The sequence below is a fragment of the Bufo gargarizans genome, chromosome 2 (assembly GCF_014858855.1).
Source record: "Bufo gargarizans isolate SCDJY-AF-19 chromosome 2, ASM1485885v1, whole genome shotgun sequence".
Classification (NCBI taxonomy): Eukaryota; Metazoa; Chordata; class Amphibia; order Anura; family Bufonidae; genus Bufo; species Bufo gargarizans.
This window is the reverse complement of record NC_058081.1, coordinates 177,179,309-177,200,779: the sequence shown is the minus strand read 5'-3', so window position 1 is coordinate 177,200,779 and position 21,471 is coordinate 177,179,309. Positions and strand designations below refer to the sequence as shown.

At 46.3% G+C, this 21,471-nt stretch overlaps 1 protein-coding gene across 2 annotated transcripts in view; it reads left to right on the top strand.

Moving 5' to 3' along the window:
* The first annotated feature begins 1,432 nt into the window (after positions 1–1,432).
* LOC122927662 (threonine--tRNA ligase 2, cytoplasmic-like) overlaps positions 1,433–21,471 on the top strand; it is a 63,132-nt gene continuing 43,093 nt past the window's right edge. For both annotated transcript variants that reach the window (XM_044279721.1, XM_044279720.1), the window contains exons 1-3: positions 1,433–1,518; positions 1,685–1,731; positions 1,862–2,206. In XM_044279721.1, coding sequence (XP_044135656.1) covers positions 1,934–2,206 — 273 coding nt within the window. In that variant the 5' untranslated portion in view covers positions 1,433–1,518; positions 1,685–1,731; positions 1,862–1,933. The remainder of the gene's footprint in view (positions 1,519–1,684; positions 1,732–1,861; positions 2,207–21,471) is intronic.

Sequence of the window (21,471 nt, the reverse complement as noted above, 5' to 3'; positions counted from 1 at the left end):
TCCATACTGATTCATTATATGCTAAGAAAATTCCTTTCCTGGGAATTTGCTGACGAAAAAGATTCAACCTCTGTGGTAACATAAGGTTAATCCAGAGGCCGACGTCTTTTGCCCCTCAATTTAATTCCGGATATACTGCAAGTTTTTGACGGAAAGACATTCATACCATGCGGTACCTCCGAAATTTTGTAAGCTTCCAATATGCTATCTAAATGATGAAACAATCCACAACAGAGGTCTGGATGTTTCTCACCTATAACTGCTGAATACATGCCGAAGGCTTCTAACCGATTAAAGAAAGATTTTTGTTGAATTCTTTTTCTCTCATCCTCATCTTTATTGTCTGACTAGCAGAAGGACCCAGCAGATGCATTTTTCAGCGACTGTCGCGTGTCACATGGCGCAGTGCAACACCATAGACTATCATTATAAAAATTGCCGCGCGACATTGGTGCAACATCAATGTCGCATGACACATGTAGCAGTGTAGTTGTGCCCTATGTGTCGCGTGACACATGTTGTCATGTAGCCCTAGTGAAGAAAGATGGCTGGGTTGTTATGAACCTGGAGTAAAACTGTGTGTATGTGGAGACTAGGGGCCTGCGAGCTTCTATTGGCTGATAAGGAACATCTGACCGTGTGTAGGGCAGTTGGGATATGAAGAGAAAGACCTGCAGGTTGTATTGGCTGTGACCCCCACAGGATGTGTATACGAAGTTTTGTTGAAATTGATGGTTGCGTTTTTCAGTGATTGCGGAACATACACACACATTTATCCGTCCTTTTTTATATATATAGATTTTAACGTTTCTTTTGTCGATGGGAGGAGAGAAAAAAATATCAATGAATTTTTTATTCCAATTTTTTTCTTTTATCTGGCTTAGAAGATGAAAGCCCAAAGGAAATATTTGTCAGGGAATCATTTCTTTTACTGAAGTTTCTGTTATGCCGCTGCTGGTTTCTAATAATGGGACAAAACATCTGTCTTTACCTGTGATTTGGGTTGTTTTAGCTGAAGGATATGTCATTCTCTATCAATATCCGATTGTCTGCCTGGGGAAGACCACACAGGAATAGGATTTTTGATAGTATCTTTGTTGGACATGAATGAAATGAATTCTTTAAATAAATGTACCTTGTCAGCAGATAAGGTATCTGTATTAAAAGAAGTGTCATTAACCCCTTAGTGACCACCCATACGTGTTTTTACTGACGTAAACAACGTTTTTTTAGCTAAACGGCTGGTTTTAATCAATCATTACATGTACTTAAAATGGTGCATTAAAAACTATAACTTGTCCTGCAAAAAATAAGACCTCATACAAGTACATTTCCTTCCTAGCTCTTTTTGCTGGCAGGGGAGAGAGTGGTGCGAGCACAGCGATGATGTCATCCTCTGTGTCAGGCTCTGTGCTCCTGCATAAGGCTGGTGCGCAGACCGGATTAGTTGATTGCAGAGCAGGCTCAGAGTCTGGATTGTTCCTGCTGAAGACAGCTGCAGAGCGACTGTTCCCCACCGTAAGTTTCTGCCTTTTTAATTAATTGTCGTAGTAAATCTTCCATTCTCTTGTAAGTGCAGGTTATGTTTCTTCACTGCCACTTACTTGAGTGCGCAGTAACGGTCTTTTCTCTTCTTTTATGGATACCTTCACGTGATCATCCGTTGCTGTCTCCTTCATTAAAGTTTCTCCAGTGGTGTCTTCTGCCAGTACCATCTCCCTCTGAGTCCAGGTGAGTAATAAAAATAACTGTAATACTTGTGCATGTAAATAGTGGGTTCATAACACCATGTCCCCAACCCCCCCCCCCCCTTTGCACTCGCAAATATGGATTAGTCAGAGCATTATTCCAATCTCTGCAGAGCATTGCTCCGATCCAGCCGGCGTGTGTCAAGTCTGCAACTGTCCCCGTCGCTCTCCGTCCATAAGGGATCATGACCACCCAGATCGCAGACCGCCTGACGGTGCAGGAGCTGGAGATCCGCCAGCTGAATGAGGAGATCGGCCGCCTCCTGGACCTCGGCACGCAGGGAACCGTGCAGGAGAACCCGAGCCCGGAGCTGGAGCAGCTGAGGGCCGAGAATGAGAAGCTCAAGTACCGCATAGCTTTCCTGCAGCGCATCCTACGAGAGGAACCGGAGACGCCACTGCCCGACGAGAACCTGGCTGGGCCGCAGGGTGTGGCTATGCCCCTGGATGAAGGAGAGGTAAGCGCTGCCCAGAGCCTGAGGGAATTCTGCGGCCCTCGGTGCCACCTGCCAGTCGTGTGTGTGAGGGGGCTGCTTACCCTCCATTGTCCTCCATATATAGTGCTAGGGATTCTGCCTGCTAACCATGTGTGCTCCAGGCACACACCATGCTGACATTCACATATACCCTACTGGAGGTGCCAGGGCTCCCAGCAGGGTCTCCATTACATAGCCTCCAGCTGTGGTGAAATTGTAACTCCCAGCATGCTCCATTCACTTCCATGGGAGCACTGAGAACAGCCAAGCAAGTGTGCATACTGGGAGTTGTAGTTTCACCATGGCTGGAGGTTGCTGATCCTGGCTGTAGTGTATAGTTGGCTCATGGGACAATGATGGGGATCCTGAATGCTGCACTGTGAATGTTCCTCCAAGGAATTGTTTTTGAAGCGCCATCGTAATATGTATATTTTCTTCTTATACCTATAGCCTAAACATTTTAGGGGACATTTACTAGGGTGGCTTTTACTCAAGTTTTAGTTGTCCCTCTTGCGCTACCGTGGTATATGACTAATTTATGATAAGACATACACCTTGTCATACATTAGGCGCATATATGGCAGTCCATGCCCTGTCCCAGCAGTCCCTGGCTGGTGTAGATTTTCGACTAGTAAATTAGCTGTGATTTGACACACCCCAATCATGCCCATCTTTCGTACTTGGTGTTAAAATGCCCTCTGCGACTATTTTTACGCCAGACGAGCTTTAATAAATGGGCCCCCATCTTCCCGCATTTATAGTATATCTGGTTTTTGTCCCAGACCTCAAACTCAGCAATGACCTGTGTGCATCATTTACAGCACTAACCTGTCAGACTCGGGGGTCAGTAAACTGCTTGCCACAAAGATTTCTACTGTGGCTTCTCCTCTCTCAGGTGTGACTCTATTAACACTACTGCTGCATGTGCTCCACATTGTCCTCCCACTGCTCTGCTACAATCTTGACTTCCTCACACTTTCCACCTTTCCTCTCTTCTTCATCTGTGTCTTATGCTGCACAATCTTACATTTCTTCCCAAATCTTTAGGTTTTCTCTCCTGTGGAGGCTGCTTCCAGCACATGATCCTCTTCTGTCTTCCTCTTTGATCGCTTCTCTCATGCTGCATCCATTCTCTGGAAATGTCTTCCTCACCACCAAGAACCCTCTAATGCTCTTTCTAAACCCATTCACCATACAGAACTTTCCTCCATCACATCAACCCCAGAATGTGATTTATATCACACAGTTTGTCACCTTGCACGTTCTCTCACTATATTGTATCTCTATATGCTTTTAGATTGTAAGCTCACCTGCCGAGATAGTGGTCCTCCAGTACGTGTCTGGTTATGAGATTGCTAAAATGATCACTTGTGAATTTCTGTTTTAGGGCTTATGCACACGGCCGCTGCCCAGCCACTTTCCATCCATTGGGGATAGCTATTTGCAGTTTTCACAGACAGATCCAGACCCATTCAACTTGAATGGGTCTGTGATCTGTCCGCACCGCCCAAAAATAGAACAAGTTCTATTTTTTTTGCAGTGCGGAGGCACGGAGAGAAAAAACACGGAATCACTCTGTAGTGCTTATGTGGGGTTCCGTGCCTCCGTTCCGCACCACAGCTTCGGATTGGAGACCCATTGTTGGATTGCGGGGCCTTTTGTTGGCCACAATACGGGCACGGCTGGGCAACTGTCGTATGCACGAGGCCTTAAAGGGATGTCTGATTTAATATTGATGACCCCTCCTCCTCCGGATTGGTCATCAATATCAGATTGGAGGGGGAGCAACTCTCAGCACCCCCACTGATCAGCTTTTGAAGAGAACACAGCCACCTATGAGCGCTTCCTTCTCTTTACTGTTTACCTGCTCTTCGTCGACATTGCAGCAACGAGCAGTGTAATTACAACTCCTCCTTCTCCTTCACTTGAATGGTACAAACCACTGTAATTACACAGCACTGCCGCTACAATGTACACAGCGCCCAGCAGGTAAGCATTGAGGAGGATGCAGTTGCAGCAAGGACACGCGGTCCGCAAGGGGTCTCTTAAAGGTGTTGTAATAGTTTGCTGTGACACCAGTTGCATTGCAGCAACGAGGGCACAAGGCCCCGTTTTAGTGATATGATGGTACCCGGGGTAGGAATGCCAGAGTGGTGTAGGGTGGCCTAATGTCTATTAGTGGTGTTGCACTTGTCACAGTGCTCCTACTTGGATACACTGGAACCCCAGGCGTAGACCATCTGCTGCAGCAAAGGGGGAGGTTGGTGAAGGGGATGATGAAATAAATTGAGTCCAGACTTTGTGATGAACTTGGAAACAGCTTTACTTGAATAAACTTGCATCAGGCAACAATTTTCAACTTTATCTTGGTCACCAGCAGGCTTTGGCATGAATTCTGGCAGGCAAACACAATCTGCTCTGCTACTTTGACTCTGCTGTGGTAACAGGCTTAAATAGGAACTCTTCCTTTGCTGTATGCTGCAACTTAACTTTATCATCTGGTCTGTCTCTAGCTTTCTTTATCCAAAGGAGCTGTCTCTCCTTGGTTCTTGAGGCTTGTAGCTTGGGCCTCCAGGTCCAACAGAGCTAATGGTGCTCTGCAGGCTTAGGCAGGACTCCTGCAGCACAACCTCCCTTGGCAGGGGGTAGACTCCACACTGACCTTCACTAACTAAACTCTTTCCATTCTAGCCCTCTCTAGAGAGGGAGGAGAGGCTCCATTCCAGGTAAACTAGTAAACTAGCTCTGCCATAACTGCCGCCATCTGCTGTTAACCCAGGCACATTGCATCACACATAACAGTAAGGCTCCTTTCACACCTGCGTTCAGGTGTCCGCTCGTGAGCTCCGTTTGAAGGGGCTCACAAGCAGCCCTGAACGCAGCCGTCTGGCCCTAATGCATTCTCAGTGGAGGCGGATCCACTGAGAATGCATCCGCCTGCCAGCGCTCAGCCTCCGCTCCGCTCAGTGCAAGCAGCGTTCGGGTGTCCGCCTGGCCGTGCGGAGGCGAGCGGATCCGTTCCGACTTATAATGGAAGTCAATGGGGACGGATCCGCTTGAAGATGACACCATATGGCTTAATCTTCAAGCGGATCCGTCCCCCATTGACTTTCAATGTAAAGTCTGAACGGATCCGCTCAGGCTACTTTCACACACTTTCAGGCTACTTTCACAAAATTTTTCTAAGTTATAATGCAGACGGATCCGTTCTGAACGGAGCCACCGTCTGCATTAATATGAGCGGATCCGTTCAGAACGGATCCGATCGAACGCTAGTGTAAAAGTAGCCTTACATGGAAATAAATATACACATTCTGCAGGATCTGGAAATAAGTGCATAGATGACATTATATTAACCATATGAGATAGCGAGGAGGTGTAAAAGGTGGTAATGCACCTCTGGGGCGTTACACAGAGCTCTCATGAACTGATCAGTGGGGGTGCTAGTGTTGGGCCCTCCAGGCCTTGAAAAGAGTCAAATCTACCTGAGAAGAGTCAGAATTATTCATAATCTCCTGCTCTCCCCGACCCATCTGCTGATGACTGACTGACAGTGTTCTCCTTACTTTTCTCCCTATAGGAGAACTGCCAATCATCAGCAGATGGGCAGGAGAGCAGGAGATTATAAATAACTGACTCTTCTCAGGTAAATGTGACTCTTCTCAAGGCCTGGGCTGCAATGATTATGATGGTGGTTCTCCGCAACCACTTACTTTTAGCTCATGAGTGACACATTGCTGAAATCAGCATTTCTGTCACTATTTTATGCTGCTCTGAGTGAGGGCAGCATAAAGTTGATGACAGGTTCCCTTTAACCCCTTAAGGACACAGCCTTTTTACACCTTAGGACCAGGCCATTTTTTGCAAATCTGACTAGTGTCACTTTAAGTGCTGATAACTTTAAAACGCTTTGACTTATCCAGGCCGTTCTGACATTGTTTTTTCGTCACATATTGTACTTCATGACACTAGTAAAATTAAGTCAAAAAAATATTTTTTTTTGCACCAAAAAATACCAAATTTATCAAAAATTTTGAAAAATTAGCAAATTTCAAAGTTTCAGTTTCTCTACTTCTGTAATACATAGTAATACCCCCAAAAATTGTGATGACTTTACATTCCCCATATGTCTACTTCATGTGTGAATTATTTTGGGAATGATATTTTATTTTTTGGGGATGTTATAAGGCTTAGAAGTTTAGGAGCAAATCTTGAAATTTTTCTGAAATTTACAAAAACTAAATTTTTAGGGACCATTTCAGGTCTGAAGTCGCTTTGCGAGGCTTACATAATAGAAACCACCCAAAAATGACCCCATCTAAGAAACTACACCCCTCAAGGTATTCAAAAGTGATTTTACATATGTTGTTAACCCTTTAGGTGTTGCACAAGAGTTATTGGCAAATGGGGATGAAATTTGAGAATTTCATTTTTCTGTCTAATATTTCATTTTTACCCATTTTTTCCACTAACAAAGCAAGGGTTAACAGCCAAACAAGACTGTATCTTTATTGCCCTGACTCTGCAGTTTACAGAAACACCCAATATGTGGCCGTAAACTACTGTACGGCCACACAGCGGGGCGTAGAGTGAAAGGTGCGCCGTATGGTTTTTGGAAGGTTGATTTTTATGGACTGGTTTATTTACACCATGTCCCATTTGAAGCCCCCTGATGCACCCCTGGAGTAGAAACTCCCTAAAAGTGACCCCATCTAAGAAACTACACCCCTCAAGGTATTCAAAACTGGTTTTACATACGTCGTTAACCCTTTAGGTGTTGCACAAGAGTTATTGGCAAATGGGGATGAAATTGGAAAATTTCATTTTTTTGCCTTATTTTCCATTTTAACCCATGTTTTCTACTAACAAAGCAAGGGTTAACAGCCAAACAAGACTGTATCTTTATTACCCTGACTCTGCCGTTTACAGAAACACCCAATATGTGGCCGTACACTACTGTACGGCCACACAGCGGGGCGTAGAGTGAAAGGTGCGCCGTTTGGTTTTTGGAGGGCTGATTTTTATGGACCGGTTTATTTACACCGTGTCCTGTTTCAACCCCCCTGATGCACCCCTGGAGTCGAAACTCCCTAAAAGTGACCCCATTTTGGAAACTACGGGATAAGGTGGCATTTTTTTGGGGGAGTATTTTTAGGGCAAATATAATTTTTGGTTGCTCTATATTACATTTTTGTGAGGCAAGGTTACCAAAAATAGAAATTCTGATATTTCATCTCCATTTGCCATTAACTGTTGAGGAACACCTAAAGGGTTAATAAAGTTTGTATAATCATTTTTGAATACCTTGAGGGGTGTAGTTTCTTAGATGGGGTCAATTTTAGGGAGTTTTTACTCTAGGGGGGCATCAGGGGGGCTTCAAAAGGGATATGGTGTCAATAAAAAAGGCCATCAAAATCGGCCTTCCAGAAACCATGTCGGTCCTTTCCTTTTGCGGCCTCCCTTTTACGGATACAGCAGTTTACGACCACAAATGTGGCGTTTCTGTAAACTGCAGTATCAGGGTAATAAATTTTAACTTTTGTTTGGTTGTTAACCCTTGTTTTGTTACCGGAAAAAACGGACTGAAATGGAAAAGTGCCAAAAATAGCGGTTTTGGCACCGTTTTTTTTATTTTTTTTTTAACCGTGTTAATCTGGGTAGTTAGGTCATGGGATATTGTTATAGAGGAGATTCTTACGGACGCGGCAATATCTAATAAGTCAACTTTTTTTTTTACAATTATTTAGGTTTTTGACTATATTATCTTTTTTAATACAACATTTTTTTTTGGGTATCTCTAAAGTCTAAGTGTCATTTTTTTTATTTTCTTTTAGCCAATTATCTTATGTGGGGGCTCATTTTTTGCGGGATGAGCGGACGGTTTTATTGGCACTATTTTGGGGGCTATATGACTTTTTGATCGCTTGCTATTAAACTTTTTGTTATGTAAGGTGACAAAAAAAATATTTTTTTTGCACCTATTTTTTTTTTTTTTTTTTTTTACTGTGTTAATCTGGGGGGTTAGGTCATGGGGTATTTTTATAGAGGAGATTCTTACGGACGCGGCGATACCTAATAAGTCAACTTTTTTTTACAATTATTTAGGTTTTAGACTATATTATCCTTTTTGATACCCTAAAAAAAAATTTGTATCTCTAAAGTCTAAGAGTCATTTTCTATTTTTTTTTTTATCTGATTATCTTATGTGGGGGCTCATTTTTTGCGGGATGAGATGACGGTTTTATTGGCACTAATTTGGGGGCTATATGACTTTTTGATCGCTTGCTATTAAACTTTTTATTATGTAAGGTGACAAAAAAAACTTTTTTTGCACTTTTTTTTTTTTTTCTGGACCGTGTTAATCTGGGGGGTTAGGTAATGGGGCATTTTTATAGAGGAGATTATTACCGACGCGGCAATACCTATGTCTACTTTTAATAAATTATTTTAGTTTTTTTGGGTGTCTCAAGTCTGAGAACCATTTTTTTTTTTTATCCGATGTCAGTGCTAAATTGGGATATAAATTTAGTACTCCATGGAAGTGTGATACTCCCTGAAGCAACCGTCAATGCAGAGGCCCGGATGATCGGGGCAAGTGTCGCACTGAGTAGTCGTGTCCTTCCGTATCCCCCTCCTGCGACACACTCTGCACTTTTTTTGGGTTCGTCCCTTCTTTCCAGTATGGGGGACCACACCTGGAAAGTGTTGGCCAGGGACGATCCGGGCACCTACAGTTCCCGAGGTACTCCGGCCTGCTCTTTCCCGGTCCGAAAAGATCAGGGCCTTGAGGACTGCCTCATAGAACTGGAGGAATGTCCCTGTGCTGCCAGCGCTTCGGGATAGTACAAAAGAGTTGTACATGGCAACCTGCACCAAGTAGACCGCAACTTTTTTGTACCATGCCCGGGTTTTGCGCATGGCGTTATATGGCTTGAGGACTTGATCAGAGAGATCAACTCCTCCCATATACCGATTGTAAGCGACGATACAATCGGGCTTGAGGACCGTTGCCGCGGTACCTCGCACAGGGACAGGGGTGATGCCGTTACCATGAATTGTGGACAGCATAAGGACATCCCTCTTGTCCTTATACCTGACCAGCAACAGGTTTCCAGTGGTAAGGGCACGGGTCTCACCCCTGGGGATAGGTACCTGGAGGGGGTGGGCAGGGAGGCCGCGTTGATTTTTCCGCACGGTCCCACAAGCGGACGTGGATCTGGCGGCAAGGGACTGGAACAAGGGGATACTGGTATAAAAGTTATCCACGTAAAGGTGGTAACCCTTATCCAGCAGTGGGTACATAAGGTCCCACACAAGTTTCCTGGTAACACCCAGAGTGGGGGGACATTCTGGGGGTTGAATCCGGGAATCTCGCCCCTCGTATACACGAAATTTGTAAGTGTACCCTGAGGTACTCTCACAAATTTTGTATAGCTTCACGCCATACCTCGCCCGCTTGGAGGGCACATACTGGCGGAAATGAGTCTCCCCTTGAACGCAATGAGAGACTCATCAACCGCGACCTCTCTTCCAGGTACATAGGCCTCCATGAATTTGGCCCCAAAGTGATCGATGACCGGACGTATCTTGTACAGACGGTCATGGGCAGGATCACCTCGGGGGGGACATGCTGCATTATCGGAATAATGCAGACATTTCCGGATGGCCTCAAACCGGGAGCGTGTCATGGCTGTACTGTAAAGTGGGGCCTGGTATAGGACGTCCCCACTCCAGTACAGCCTGACACTGGGTTTTTTGACCAGGCCCATATGCAGCACGAGGCCCCAAAATGTCCTCATTTCGGCTGCACTGACCGGTGTCCAGCCACCGGGCCTGGCCAAAAAGGAGCCCGGGTGTTGAGCGACGAACTGTTGGGCGTACAGATTCGTCTGCTCCACCATCAGATTTACCAGTGGGTCACTGAAAAAATGACAAAAAAAGTCATATTCAGTGTAGCCCACTGTGGAAATCTGGATTCCTGATTGGCCTACAAAATCAGGAATCACAGGCTCGTATCGCTCTGGGCTACACCAGACAAGTTCACCGGCAGGGGGCTCCGGTGGATTTAACTGGTGGGCCGGGAAACCAGTACAAGCCCCAGAGCTGCTCGTACTAGTGTGGCCACAGGGTCACTAACATGGCGGTCCCCTTGCTCCGCCTGGCGGCGTCTCCGCCGCCTTGGGGGCTCATCATCATCGCTAGATGATGAGGAGGATGCGGATGACAACAGGAATGTGGGGTCATCCTCATCCTCACTGGGACTCTCGGAGTCGGAGGCAATCTGGGCGTATGCCTCCTCGGCCGAGAACGTCCGGCGGGCCATAGGGGAGTGTGTGTCTGCGTGTATATGTGCGTGTGTGTAACTCTTTATTTTGTGTGCGTGTGTGTGGGGGCACGGGTGTTCACGAACTCACCCTAAAACTAACAGAAAAAAAATAAAATAAACTAACTAAAAAAAGGGCAAAACATGTGGGGAAAAAAATTCAAAACCGCTGATCAACCGTCCGAAGTTGATCAGCGGTGGGGTGTGCGATGCGCTAACAGTGGCCGGACACTAAGTGCCGGCCACAGTCAGCGTACACGAAAAAAAAAAAAATGCACCCCAAAAAAGGTGGGGGGGGGGGGGGCAGGGGGTGGGGGGGCAAGTGGCAGCACCCCTGGGGGGTCTAGGGTCACACAGCTGTGCTGTGGACCCCAGACACCCTAACTAGGGTGATGCAATCAAAGTTCAAAAACTAACTTTCCCTTTTTTTTTCCCTGCCTAAACCAAACTTTCCCTAGCTGTCCCTATGTACCTGATGGGGTCCTGGGGGGCACAGATCGGGTCCTGGGGGGCACAGATCGGGTGCAGCAGACACGTGCAGGCAGCTCCTCTCTCCTCCGGCTCCGGAACACAAAAGGAGGAGGAGAGGAGCGCCTGCCTCTTTTGAATCTGCCGCCGGACCGCCCACAGACCAATCAGAAAGCGATCCTGAGTGGTGATGTCACCATCACCACTCAGGATCGCTGGATGGTGATTGGTGGAGTGAAATCACACCACCATCACCATCCTGTTCCGGGTTATCGGGACTTCAGAGACCCGAATAACCCGGAACGCAGAAAACCGCAGGTCTGAATTGACCTGCGGTTTTCTGCGATCGCATACATGGGGGGGTCACCGGACCCCCCGGCGCATTTGCTCCAAGTGCCTGCTCAATGATTTGAGCAGGCACGGTGTTCCGATCACCGCCCGCCGTGCGGCGGTGATCGAAAATGCACAGGGCGTACATGTACGCCCTGTGTCCTTAAGTACCAGGGCACAAGGGCGTACCTGTACGCCCTATGTCCTTAAGAGGTTAAGGCCTCTTGCACACAACTGTATGTGTATTGCAGTCCACAAAACACGGATGTTGGCTGCGTGCATGCCGCCATTTTCTTTCTCCCATCTGTAGAAATGTCCTATCCTTGTCTGCAAAATGGACAAGTATAGGACATTTTCTGTTCTTTTTGCAGCACAGACATACAGTACGCATGCCATCCGCCTTTTTTTGCAACCTCGTTGAAATGAATGGACCTGCATCCGATCCACAAAAAAAAAGTGGATTTGAGTCGAACAAAAAATACAGCCATGTATTCACACTCGCGTTTGGCGCGGATCCGTTCACATAATACAAACGTCTGCATCCGTTCAGAACGGATCCATTTGTATTATCTTTAAGATAGCCAAGACGGATCCGTCTTGAACACCATTGAAAGTCATTGTGTCATAGAAAACGGATCCGTCCCCATTTACTTACATTGTGTGTCAGAACAGATCCGTTTGGCTCAGTTTCGTCAGACGGACACCAAAACGCTGCAAGCAGTGTTTTGGTGTCCGCCTTCAAAGCGGAATGGAGACAGAACGGAGGCAAACTAATGCATTCTGATCCTTTTCCATTCAGAATGCATTAGTGCCAAACTGATCCGTTTTGGACCGCTTGTGAGATCTCTGAACGGATCTCACAAACTGAAAGCCAGAACGCCAGTGTGAAAGTAGCCTTTGTAAGGGTGGGTTCACACACAGGTTTTTGCTAGCTGTTTTTTCACTTTTACAATTTTAGTACTGTTTTTACGGTAAAAATGCCAGCTCTGGGTGAAGGTCTATGGGAAATATTTTTTTTTTTTTTTTTTTGCTGCTGGCATTTTTGTTCATTAGGTGATGATTTTTTTATTTTATTTTTTTTTAGGTCTTTTCACATCCTGTTCTCTATAGAGGGAAAAAAACTGAATAAATAAAAAAAACACTGGTGGGCAAACACATGGGGCGTCATTTATTAAGTCCGGCGTTTTAGACGCCGGTCTTAATAAAGCCCTGCACTGGCAGTGGATCCGCCGAAGTTGACACAGGCCTCTCCATAACTTTGGCGCTTCCAGTGCTGCTTCTAAATGTAAGAACAGCTCCATTGCTGTCTTATATTTAGACCATATTATATGCCTGAAACAGGCGTAGAAAATGATGACTGAGACGGGCCTGCCGGCCCGTCTCCTTCCCGGCCCGAGCCACGCCCACTTTTTTAGACTTGGCATGAGTGGGGAAAAGTCACAGATTGCGGAGGCGTATTTCAGGTTAATAAATTACTCCATGGTTTGTAAAATGCACCTGAAAAAGCACCACAAAAAACGCAGATGGCCAGAAAAATCGCATATGGTTATTTAGACTTTTTTTTTTTTTTTTTTTTTACAGCCCCCAAAAAACATGCCAGTGCGAATTTGTGCCTGTAAGGACCCTGTATGCTGGCCTTATACAGGTGATTATATATAATATCCGGTGAGAATGTATCACAATAGAGAATATCAATTGGATATTCCAACTTTATGTTGAAGACCTATGCTCCCGATAGGCCCTCAGTATTAGATCAGTGGGGGTACAACTCCCTCCCATTAGCTGTTTGAAGCGGTCTCAGCCCTCATGCCAGTAGTGCAGCCTCTTCAGTGTATGTAGCAGTAGTGGGCAAGGCATTGCAGCTTCGTCCTGTTGAAGTGAATGGACAAAGCGGTAATTGCCCCTCCCAGTGATGCCGCCACCATACTTTGCACAACTTGTTTTTCACCTTTGTGTGTATGGACTCAATAAAGCTGGCATGACTTTTCTCCCTATAAAGTGGTGATTGACTCACTCCTCTGTAGATATATGTGCCAGCGATTGTATTAATATAGGAGATTTACTTCTATGGAATTTCTCTGTACATTTCTGAATAATTGCAGTATATTTCCTAAATGAGTTCCGGTGCAGGGTAATTACAGCTTTGTCCCATTCAGAGGCGGATTAAGAGCATGATAGGCCCAGGGCTGTCCACCTAATTTGCGGTGCTTGGTAAGCGCCGACGTCTCTTCCTAGACCACGTGAACGATGTCATATGGCCTAGGTGCAGCTCTGTCCCATCCGAGTGATTGGTGCTGAGCTGTGATACCAAGCACAGTGCTGTCAAATGGACAGCGATGTGCTTGGTAAGGAGCAAAGAGGCTGCGGCGCTCTCTGGAACATCACGGTCTCCTCAAACAGCTGATTGTCGGGGGGTGCCAGGAGTCGGACCCCAACCATCTCATAACTCTCTTGGTACAGATTTCATAGATGTTACCTGCAGTCCTATGTAACACCCCACATATCACAGTGAACTAATGTGTTATGTGGGGTGTTACATAGGACTGCATGGAACATCTACTACATTATCTGTACACAGAAAGTTATCACTGTTATTTGGGCTGTTACATAAGACTGCAGGTGACAAATTAAAATTTTAGTTGCCAAATTTAAAATACATACGATTATGATAAAAAAAAAGACTTTGAGGAGAAGATGACAGTAGTGAGCCAGCTCTACATATAGGGGAATACAGCACCACATTCCTGTTACATCCAGTGACATCTCTTGTCATGTAGATCTTCTCTTTGCTCTTCTCCTCCGTTTGACCCAGACCGCCATGACTAATTCTTTCAGCCGCATCTTGTCTCTACAGAGTTTGTTACACAGACACGTTAGAGTTCTCATAATTGGAGTCATTTATCAAACTGGTGTAAAGTACAACTGGCTTAGGTGCCCAGTATGGCACACCGATAGGGGAATTATACGTGAGGTCACGATGTGAGCATTAGGTGGGCCGAGGTAAATACAGTTCTGGTTACTCACGGTTATGTCGTCCCTGGGCAGGCTCGCACAAGTGATGAGGAGAACGGCACAGGAATTCTCTGGGGCACACTCTGGTGTAAGGGACACAGGCCAGATGGTGATTCAAGGTGCCCTTGATGGTCTGTATTAATGTGCCTATGGCAAGGTCCCTTGTAGTCGTGATGCCAGTACCTTTTATGGTGGTGCAACCATTTACTGTAGTGTTAACTGAGGAATTGGAGACTGAGACAAGGATCGTGCAATCAAACTTATAACTTTTACTAAACGTTGCTCCTGGTAACGGTAACATCCAAGTATAAAACGGTCTCTAATGCATCCAGACATGAAATACAGTCTCTTTGAGATGGACAGAGGTAAAGCTCCACTGCTTACAGGTGTGATGTCTGTCTCTCAGGCTATTAATGATATATGTTTTATGCTTACTGGTAGAGGACTTCTACGCTGGTCCCTGTTATCCCAGTGCAGGTTAGGGAGGCTGCCAGAGGCCGGTAAATCCTTCACTTTTAACTCCAAAGGTCCTAAGGCACGTATAGCGATGGCCGTAACCCTTTGAGTGTCTGTTTCTTTACTGCTTTCTGGATTAATATCCTTCTAAGTATGTGGACCACTTCAGCTCAGGGCTGAAGACTCCAGACTGAGAGCTAAGACTAAGGCCGAATGCATGCGAGTGTATTACTGTAGTACAGCGGCGGCATGAAGCGCACGGCGTCATAGCAACCAGTGACGCCGTGCACTCCTGCTCGCAGCCGGAATCCAGGCCGTGTTACCACGGACTGCTCTCGGCCGTGAAACACGGCCGTGTGCATTCAGCCTTAAAACTGAACTGCCTAACTAGGCCTAAACTGGGCTAGATATATGGGATGTGTTGTCTCCCCCTAGTGGTAGGCTTAGTGTAATGAAATCTAACACACCTGTAGGCAGGGATTATGCATAAAGATGCACTGCAGCATAAAACAGGTTATATAAAGCATACAAAGCATAACACTACGACTTTGCAGTACCCACGTGGGTAGTGGGACACTGCACCCATAGCAACCAATCAGATTCCACCTTTCATTTTCCAAAGGACCTGTGAAAAATGAAAGGTGAAATCTGTTGCAATGGGTAACTAACCCAGTTCTACTTTACACCAGTTTGATAAATTACCCCAAAGGTCCCTATAGTGTCTACAGCAATTATAATGTCCTCTACAGTGCGCCCAGTAATAATGACACCCTATATTGCAGAGATGGCCAACCTGAGGCTCTTCAGCTGTTGCAAAACTACAACTCCCAGCATGCCCAGACTGCCTATAGCTATCAGCCTACAGCAGGGCATGGTGGGAGTTGTAGTTTTACAACAGCTGGAGAGCCTCAAGTTGGCCATGCCTGCTATATTGTGCTTCAGGTAATAATGCCTGTATAATGTCCCCTAATAGAAACGCTCCCACACTGCCCCCATATAGTAATTTGCTCCCCACAGTATTAATTTCTCCACACTGCTCCCACAGTATTAATTCCCCCCCCACACTGCTAATTTCCTCCACACTAGTAACTTGCCCCCACGTAGTAGTTTGCCCCCCCCCCTCCCCCCCCCCACTGTCCCTTCAGTAATGTCCCCCCAAAAAAAAAAAAAAAAAAAAGCTAATACTTACCTGTGTCCCAGTCGGCGCTCACTCGTAGATAGTGCAGGCGCGCTGCACACACATATCAGTGTGCTGCGTCCGGGCACAGGCGCGGCGCGATGATGTCATCACGCCTGCCTGCACCCGGATTTTACTACCGCATAGGCTTCAGGCCTACTAGGCCTAAAGCCTATGGCGGTGATCGGCGAATGGCGGCGGGGCAGTGAACTATGTGCTCCCGTGCCCCGCTGTATTTTGTGGGCATGCTGTCTACAGGGCTCAGGATAATGAAGCGTCATGGCGTAAAGAGAATGAGACCAGTGGCGGATTATAATTGGGGCGTTTGGGTCAGGTAGGTCCCCGCAGCGCTGCGGGGACCCAACGCTGACCCAAACGCCCCAATTATAATCCGCCACTGGTCTCATTCTCTTTACGCCATGACGCTTCATTATCCTGAGCCCTGTAGACAGCATGCGGGGTACACATTGAATAGGCGGCAGCACTCCCACAAGCGTTAGGCCCCTTCAAACTGATCGGCAGACCCCCACCAATCTGATATTGATGGCCTATTCTGAAGATGGAGGATCAATATTGTGAAGTTAGAATACCCCTTAAAGTATGGCTGATCATATGGACATCTTAATGGATCACACTGGCCACACAGGGTTTTCTCATGGTGGGTTTGAACTCTGGTATGCCCACCACCCCAACAAGTGCGCTTCCCTTTCTGTTCTGCTCTTTGGGAGTCCCATCATTTGGCCCAATAGCATGTCACTCAGAAATGGCCTATCTTAAGGAGAGACCATCAATGTCATATCATTGAAATCCCCACAGTGGTGCCAGCCTAAAAACAACCAAAGGTTTTACATGTTGGTAGTGAAATAAAAATAATGTTCGTAAAGCACAATAGGGTTTAATTTAGTCCAAGAAGCAATAGCTTCATAAGGTACCTTTCCACTGATATGGTAACATCCCCCCTCTCACTCATGTGTTTTTTTGTTTTGTTTTTTTTTCTTCTTCTCCAGGAACCCCTTTTAAATTTTAATTTTGTGCAGGTTATAATGTCTGGTCTGCAAGCACCATTCAAATGAATTGAATTTATTTTCAGGTGCAGAAATTTCTGCAACTGAAAATCTGTGAATGCACCCATATACAGCCATCACCACGCTTAGTGCTGTAACAGCTCAGGTGAGAGATAACCTAAGATATCCCAGCCATTTTTCCACTTACATATTGGTGACCTGTCCCCAGGATAGGTCATTAGTATCAGATAGGCAGGGGTCTGACTCCCTATTTTCCCCCCCGCCCCTTCCCCCGCGCAATCAGCGGAGCTCTGGTGAGCAGTGTCGCCTCTTTGCACCTTACCAAGCACAAGCACAGCGCCATTCATTTGATAGTGGTTGTGCTTGGTATTGCAGCTCAGCCCTATTCTCTTGAATGGGACTGAGCTGTGCCTAGGCCATGTAACCAATGAATGTGACATCACATGGCCTAAGAAGAGGCTTAAGAGCTCACAGAGTGCTGTTCCAGGGGTCCTAGGAGTCTAACTCATATTGATGTCCTAGGTCAATCTCTGAAAACTCCCTTTAATAAATGACTAAGTGATTAAAGGTGGGGGCCATTTCTAAAACTGTTTTTCAAACGCTCCTAATCGGTTGTTGTTGCTGTTACATCCATCTGTAAGTCACATAATAACGTACCCGTGCTGCAGAAGGCCCCCTGGTCCCAAACTGTGTCAATGCCTAGAATACTCCAGTGCTGCATCCATAAGGCACAAGATGGCAGTGGTGGCGTGATTCAGCCACATCTCCGCTTTCTGTACTGTCCTTGGACCTATCCTCTTCTGTTCTTGCACTGAAAATTGTTCTTTTACTGTTCAGCACGTGCGCAGAAGAGAATCCATCCAGGGATAACACAGAAAGCGGTGATGTGGATGGATCGCATCACTGCCACCAGTCATATGAATAATTATATATACGCTCTGGAATAGAATAGTCTACACTATGGCGGCTGGATGTGTCTAAGACAATGCTGCCTGACGCACAAGACCTACACTCATATACAGGTTTTCAAGGCCACTGGTTTGGACGCCCCGCTAATCTCACACTAGGTAAGAGCGGTTGACTCATCATAAAGGAGCAGTTCCTGGATGCCATTTGCTCCTTGCTACGGGTAATACAGCCATGTGCTAAATGCACCAGCAACTGTCTGGCAGCTCTCGCCAGGGATGAGATTACATGCTGAATGTCACAAGGTGATTAATGCGCTCTCTTCTGCCAGGAGTGTGCCATGTTAGTGCTGGAGCACACAAGTTTATTATAGGTCATGACTGGAACTCTACACCTCACAAGCTTACCTTATTGGAAGAAAATGGGATAAGGAATGGAGCCTCCTGCACATGAGTGTATCCGTTTTTTGTCCGCAAACTGCATACCTGGCCGAGTGCAGGCTGACATATAATTTTTTATTTTATTTTTTACCCGAAATGTCCTATCCTTGTCTGCAAAATGGACAAGAATAGGACATGTTCTAATTTTTTGGGTAGGGCCCCGGAACGGAAGTGCATCTTTTTTGCCCCATTGAAATGAACGGGTCCGCATCCGATCTGCAGAATATGAAACTATGGCCATGTGCAGGATCCCCAATACTAATGTGAAATCTCCAGTCTTCCTGCCAGTTGCTAATCCCCTGCTCGTATGTATTGTAACATGCTGCAGTTGTCGGGTCGGCAGCATGACTACCCAGAGAGTGCAGTGCCTTCATTATTATCTGTACCTTCATGATTACAAAGAGAGAAAGTGGAGCAGTGCGGTAGGCACCTGCAACCTTCCAAGTAGAGACAGGGTGGCGGTACTTTCTGTGCCCACATTACTTTACCCAAATGGACACACTGATTGCTCAGTGACTCCCACAGAGACCAGAGCAAACGGATGGTGGTCATGTTGCTGTAACATCTACACCTTTCCAATCAGGACCGCATTGGGAACTTAAAGTGGCCTTGGAAAAAAATTAAAAGTGGCCCTATAATATAGGTCAGTCCAAACTGACAGAAATAGCCAGTAAGAGTCCATTCAGATGTCCGTAGTGTTTTGCAGACTGCTAAATACTGACGCCGCACATCTCCGGAACACCAATGGAGGATTCCTATTCTTGTCCGCAGAATAGGACATGCTCTATTTTTTTGCGGAGCCACGGACCAGAAATGCAGATGCGTACAGCACACTGTGTGCTATCCGCATCTTTTCTGGCCCCAATGAAAATGAATGGGTCTGCACCCGTTCCGCATAATTGCAGAACGGATCCGGACCCGTTCTACGGACATCTGACTGGACCCTAATACTGTAGTGCAGAACAAAATACCGCCCCAGCAGCACCAAATACCACAGTGCAGCATAAAGTACTGCTGCCTGCGCCACAATATGAAACTGTATTGTCATCCCGAGGACGGCAATGCAGTTCAATTCAGGAGGGCACCTGTGGCCGCTGGCCAGGTACATAAGTGCCTGATGCTCCTACATTAATTAATGCTGAAAGCATAAGATCTTTATGTACCTGGTTGGCGAACATGAGGAGGGCTTGGGCGGCCCCCTGGGCATCAGCCTACCAGGAAATAATTGATGCTGAAAGCATAAGATCTTTATGTACCTGGCTGGCGACCATGAGGAGGGCTTGGGCGGCCCCCTGGTCATCAGCCCACCAGGAAATTTCCCTGTAGGGTTCATGGCCAATCTTCCACTGTTTCTAATCCAGGAACAGAAAAAAAAAAAAAAGCATGGGGATCCATCATATGACGGAAACAAATGTCATCCAATGGACCTCATTGACAGTAACCAGTTCCATCAGGGCATCCAGCATTTTACCAGAAAAAATAACAGTGTGATGGTGGCCCCTAACAGAACCTAGCCGTAGGCCAGTTTCACACATGCGTGTTCAGTCCAGGAAACACGCATGTGTGGTGGTAGCATTTCCTGACCAAACACTGCTCCTCTGATCCGAACTCGGCATCGTAACGATTTATGATGCTGCGAGTCTCTGATCGTGGGTCTGCTGAACTGTACTCGTGGCGGTCTGCCTCCAGTTCACATGCACTGGAGGTAGAATGTGAGCAGGTCTGAACGAGCCCATGATCGGCACATACCCATTAGACGGTGAATCTTATCGGCAGTCTGACTTGTTGGGTTTTAGTATACTTTGTTCTGATTGGTGAAGTGAATGGTCTGCAATACCAAGGACAGCCACTATACAACGTACGGCGATATGCTTGGTATGCAGTCAGGAGGTCGCAGCGCTCACCAGAGCCAGATGATCGGTGCCGAGTGTCAGACCTCAACTGATGAGATATGGGGATAGGTCATCAATATTTTACTCCCGAAAAACCCCTTTAAAGATTTTGCAGCAAACTTTTATCAACGTCAGCAATTTCTGTATCCTCAGTGTTTGTAGATATACAAGTATACAGCATCTAGTAACATACTCTCTAAAAATACATCAATAGTGCGCACAGATTTCTTAAAGGCCTGACCAGAGAAACCAGGCTGCAGATGTGTAGTCAAGGGATCAGCAACCGTCATCACTCCAGCTGCTGTAAAACTACAATCCCCAGCATGCACACTTGGCTGTTCTTGTAATGGTACTTTCACACTAGTGGCAGGACGGATCCGACAGGCTGTTTACCCTGTCAAATCCGTCCTGCCGCTATTTCGCCATGCCGCCGCTCCGTCCCTTTTGACTATAATGGGGGACAGGGGCGGAGCTCCAGCGCAGTGCGCGGTGATAGGCCGCCGAACTAAAAAGTCGGACATGCAGTACTTTTAGTCCGGCGGCCTCTCGCCGTGCTGCACTGGAGCTCCTCCCCTGTCCTCATTATAGTCAAAGGGGACGGAGCGGTGCTCCGGCGGCACGGCCAAATAGCGTCAGGACGGATCCGATAGGGCAGGGCTGGCCAACCTGAGGCTCTCCAGCTGTTGCAAAACTACAACTCCCAGCATGCCCAGGCTACCTACAGCTATCAGCCTACAGCAGGGCATGGTGGGAGTTGTAGTTTTACAACAGCTGGAGAGCCTCACGTTGGCCATGCCTGCGATAGGGTGAACAGCCTGTCGGATCCGTCCTGCCGCTAGTGTCAAAGTAGTCTAACTCCCATAGACGTGAAAGGAGGATTCTGGGAGTTGTAGTTTCAGAGCAGCTGGGTGCTGGAAGTTTCTGATCACAGGTGTAGTCAGTAAAATGATACTCAGTAAATCTTGTCTAATTTTATTTTTCTATTTTTAATCCACTTGTGGATACATTGAGGATTTCACCCATTTGAATGCAGTGGTTAAAATCCATGTGAAAATCCGTATCTAAATCTGTATGTGACTCATGCAGACGTCATCAAAAATGTATTAAGCCACTTTGACAGCATAAAGCTGTGTGTGAATTCAGCCTTAGATCTCATAACCTGAACAGGTTGGCTATCTGGATATCAGAACATGTGAACATTGCTGGTCTGATTTCATT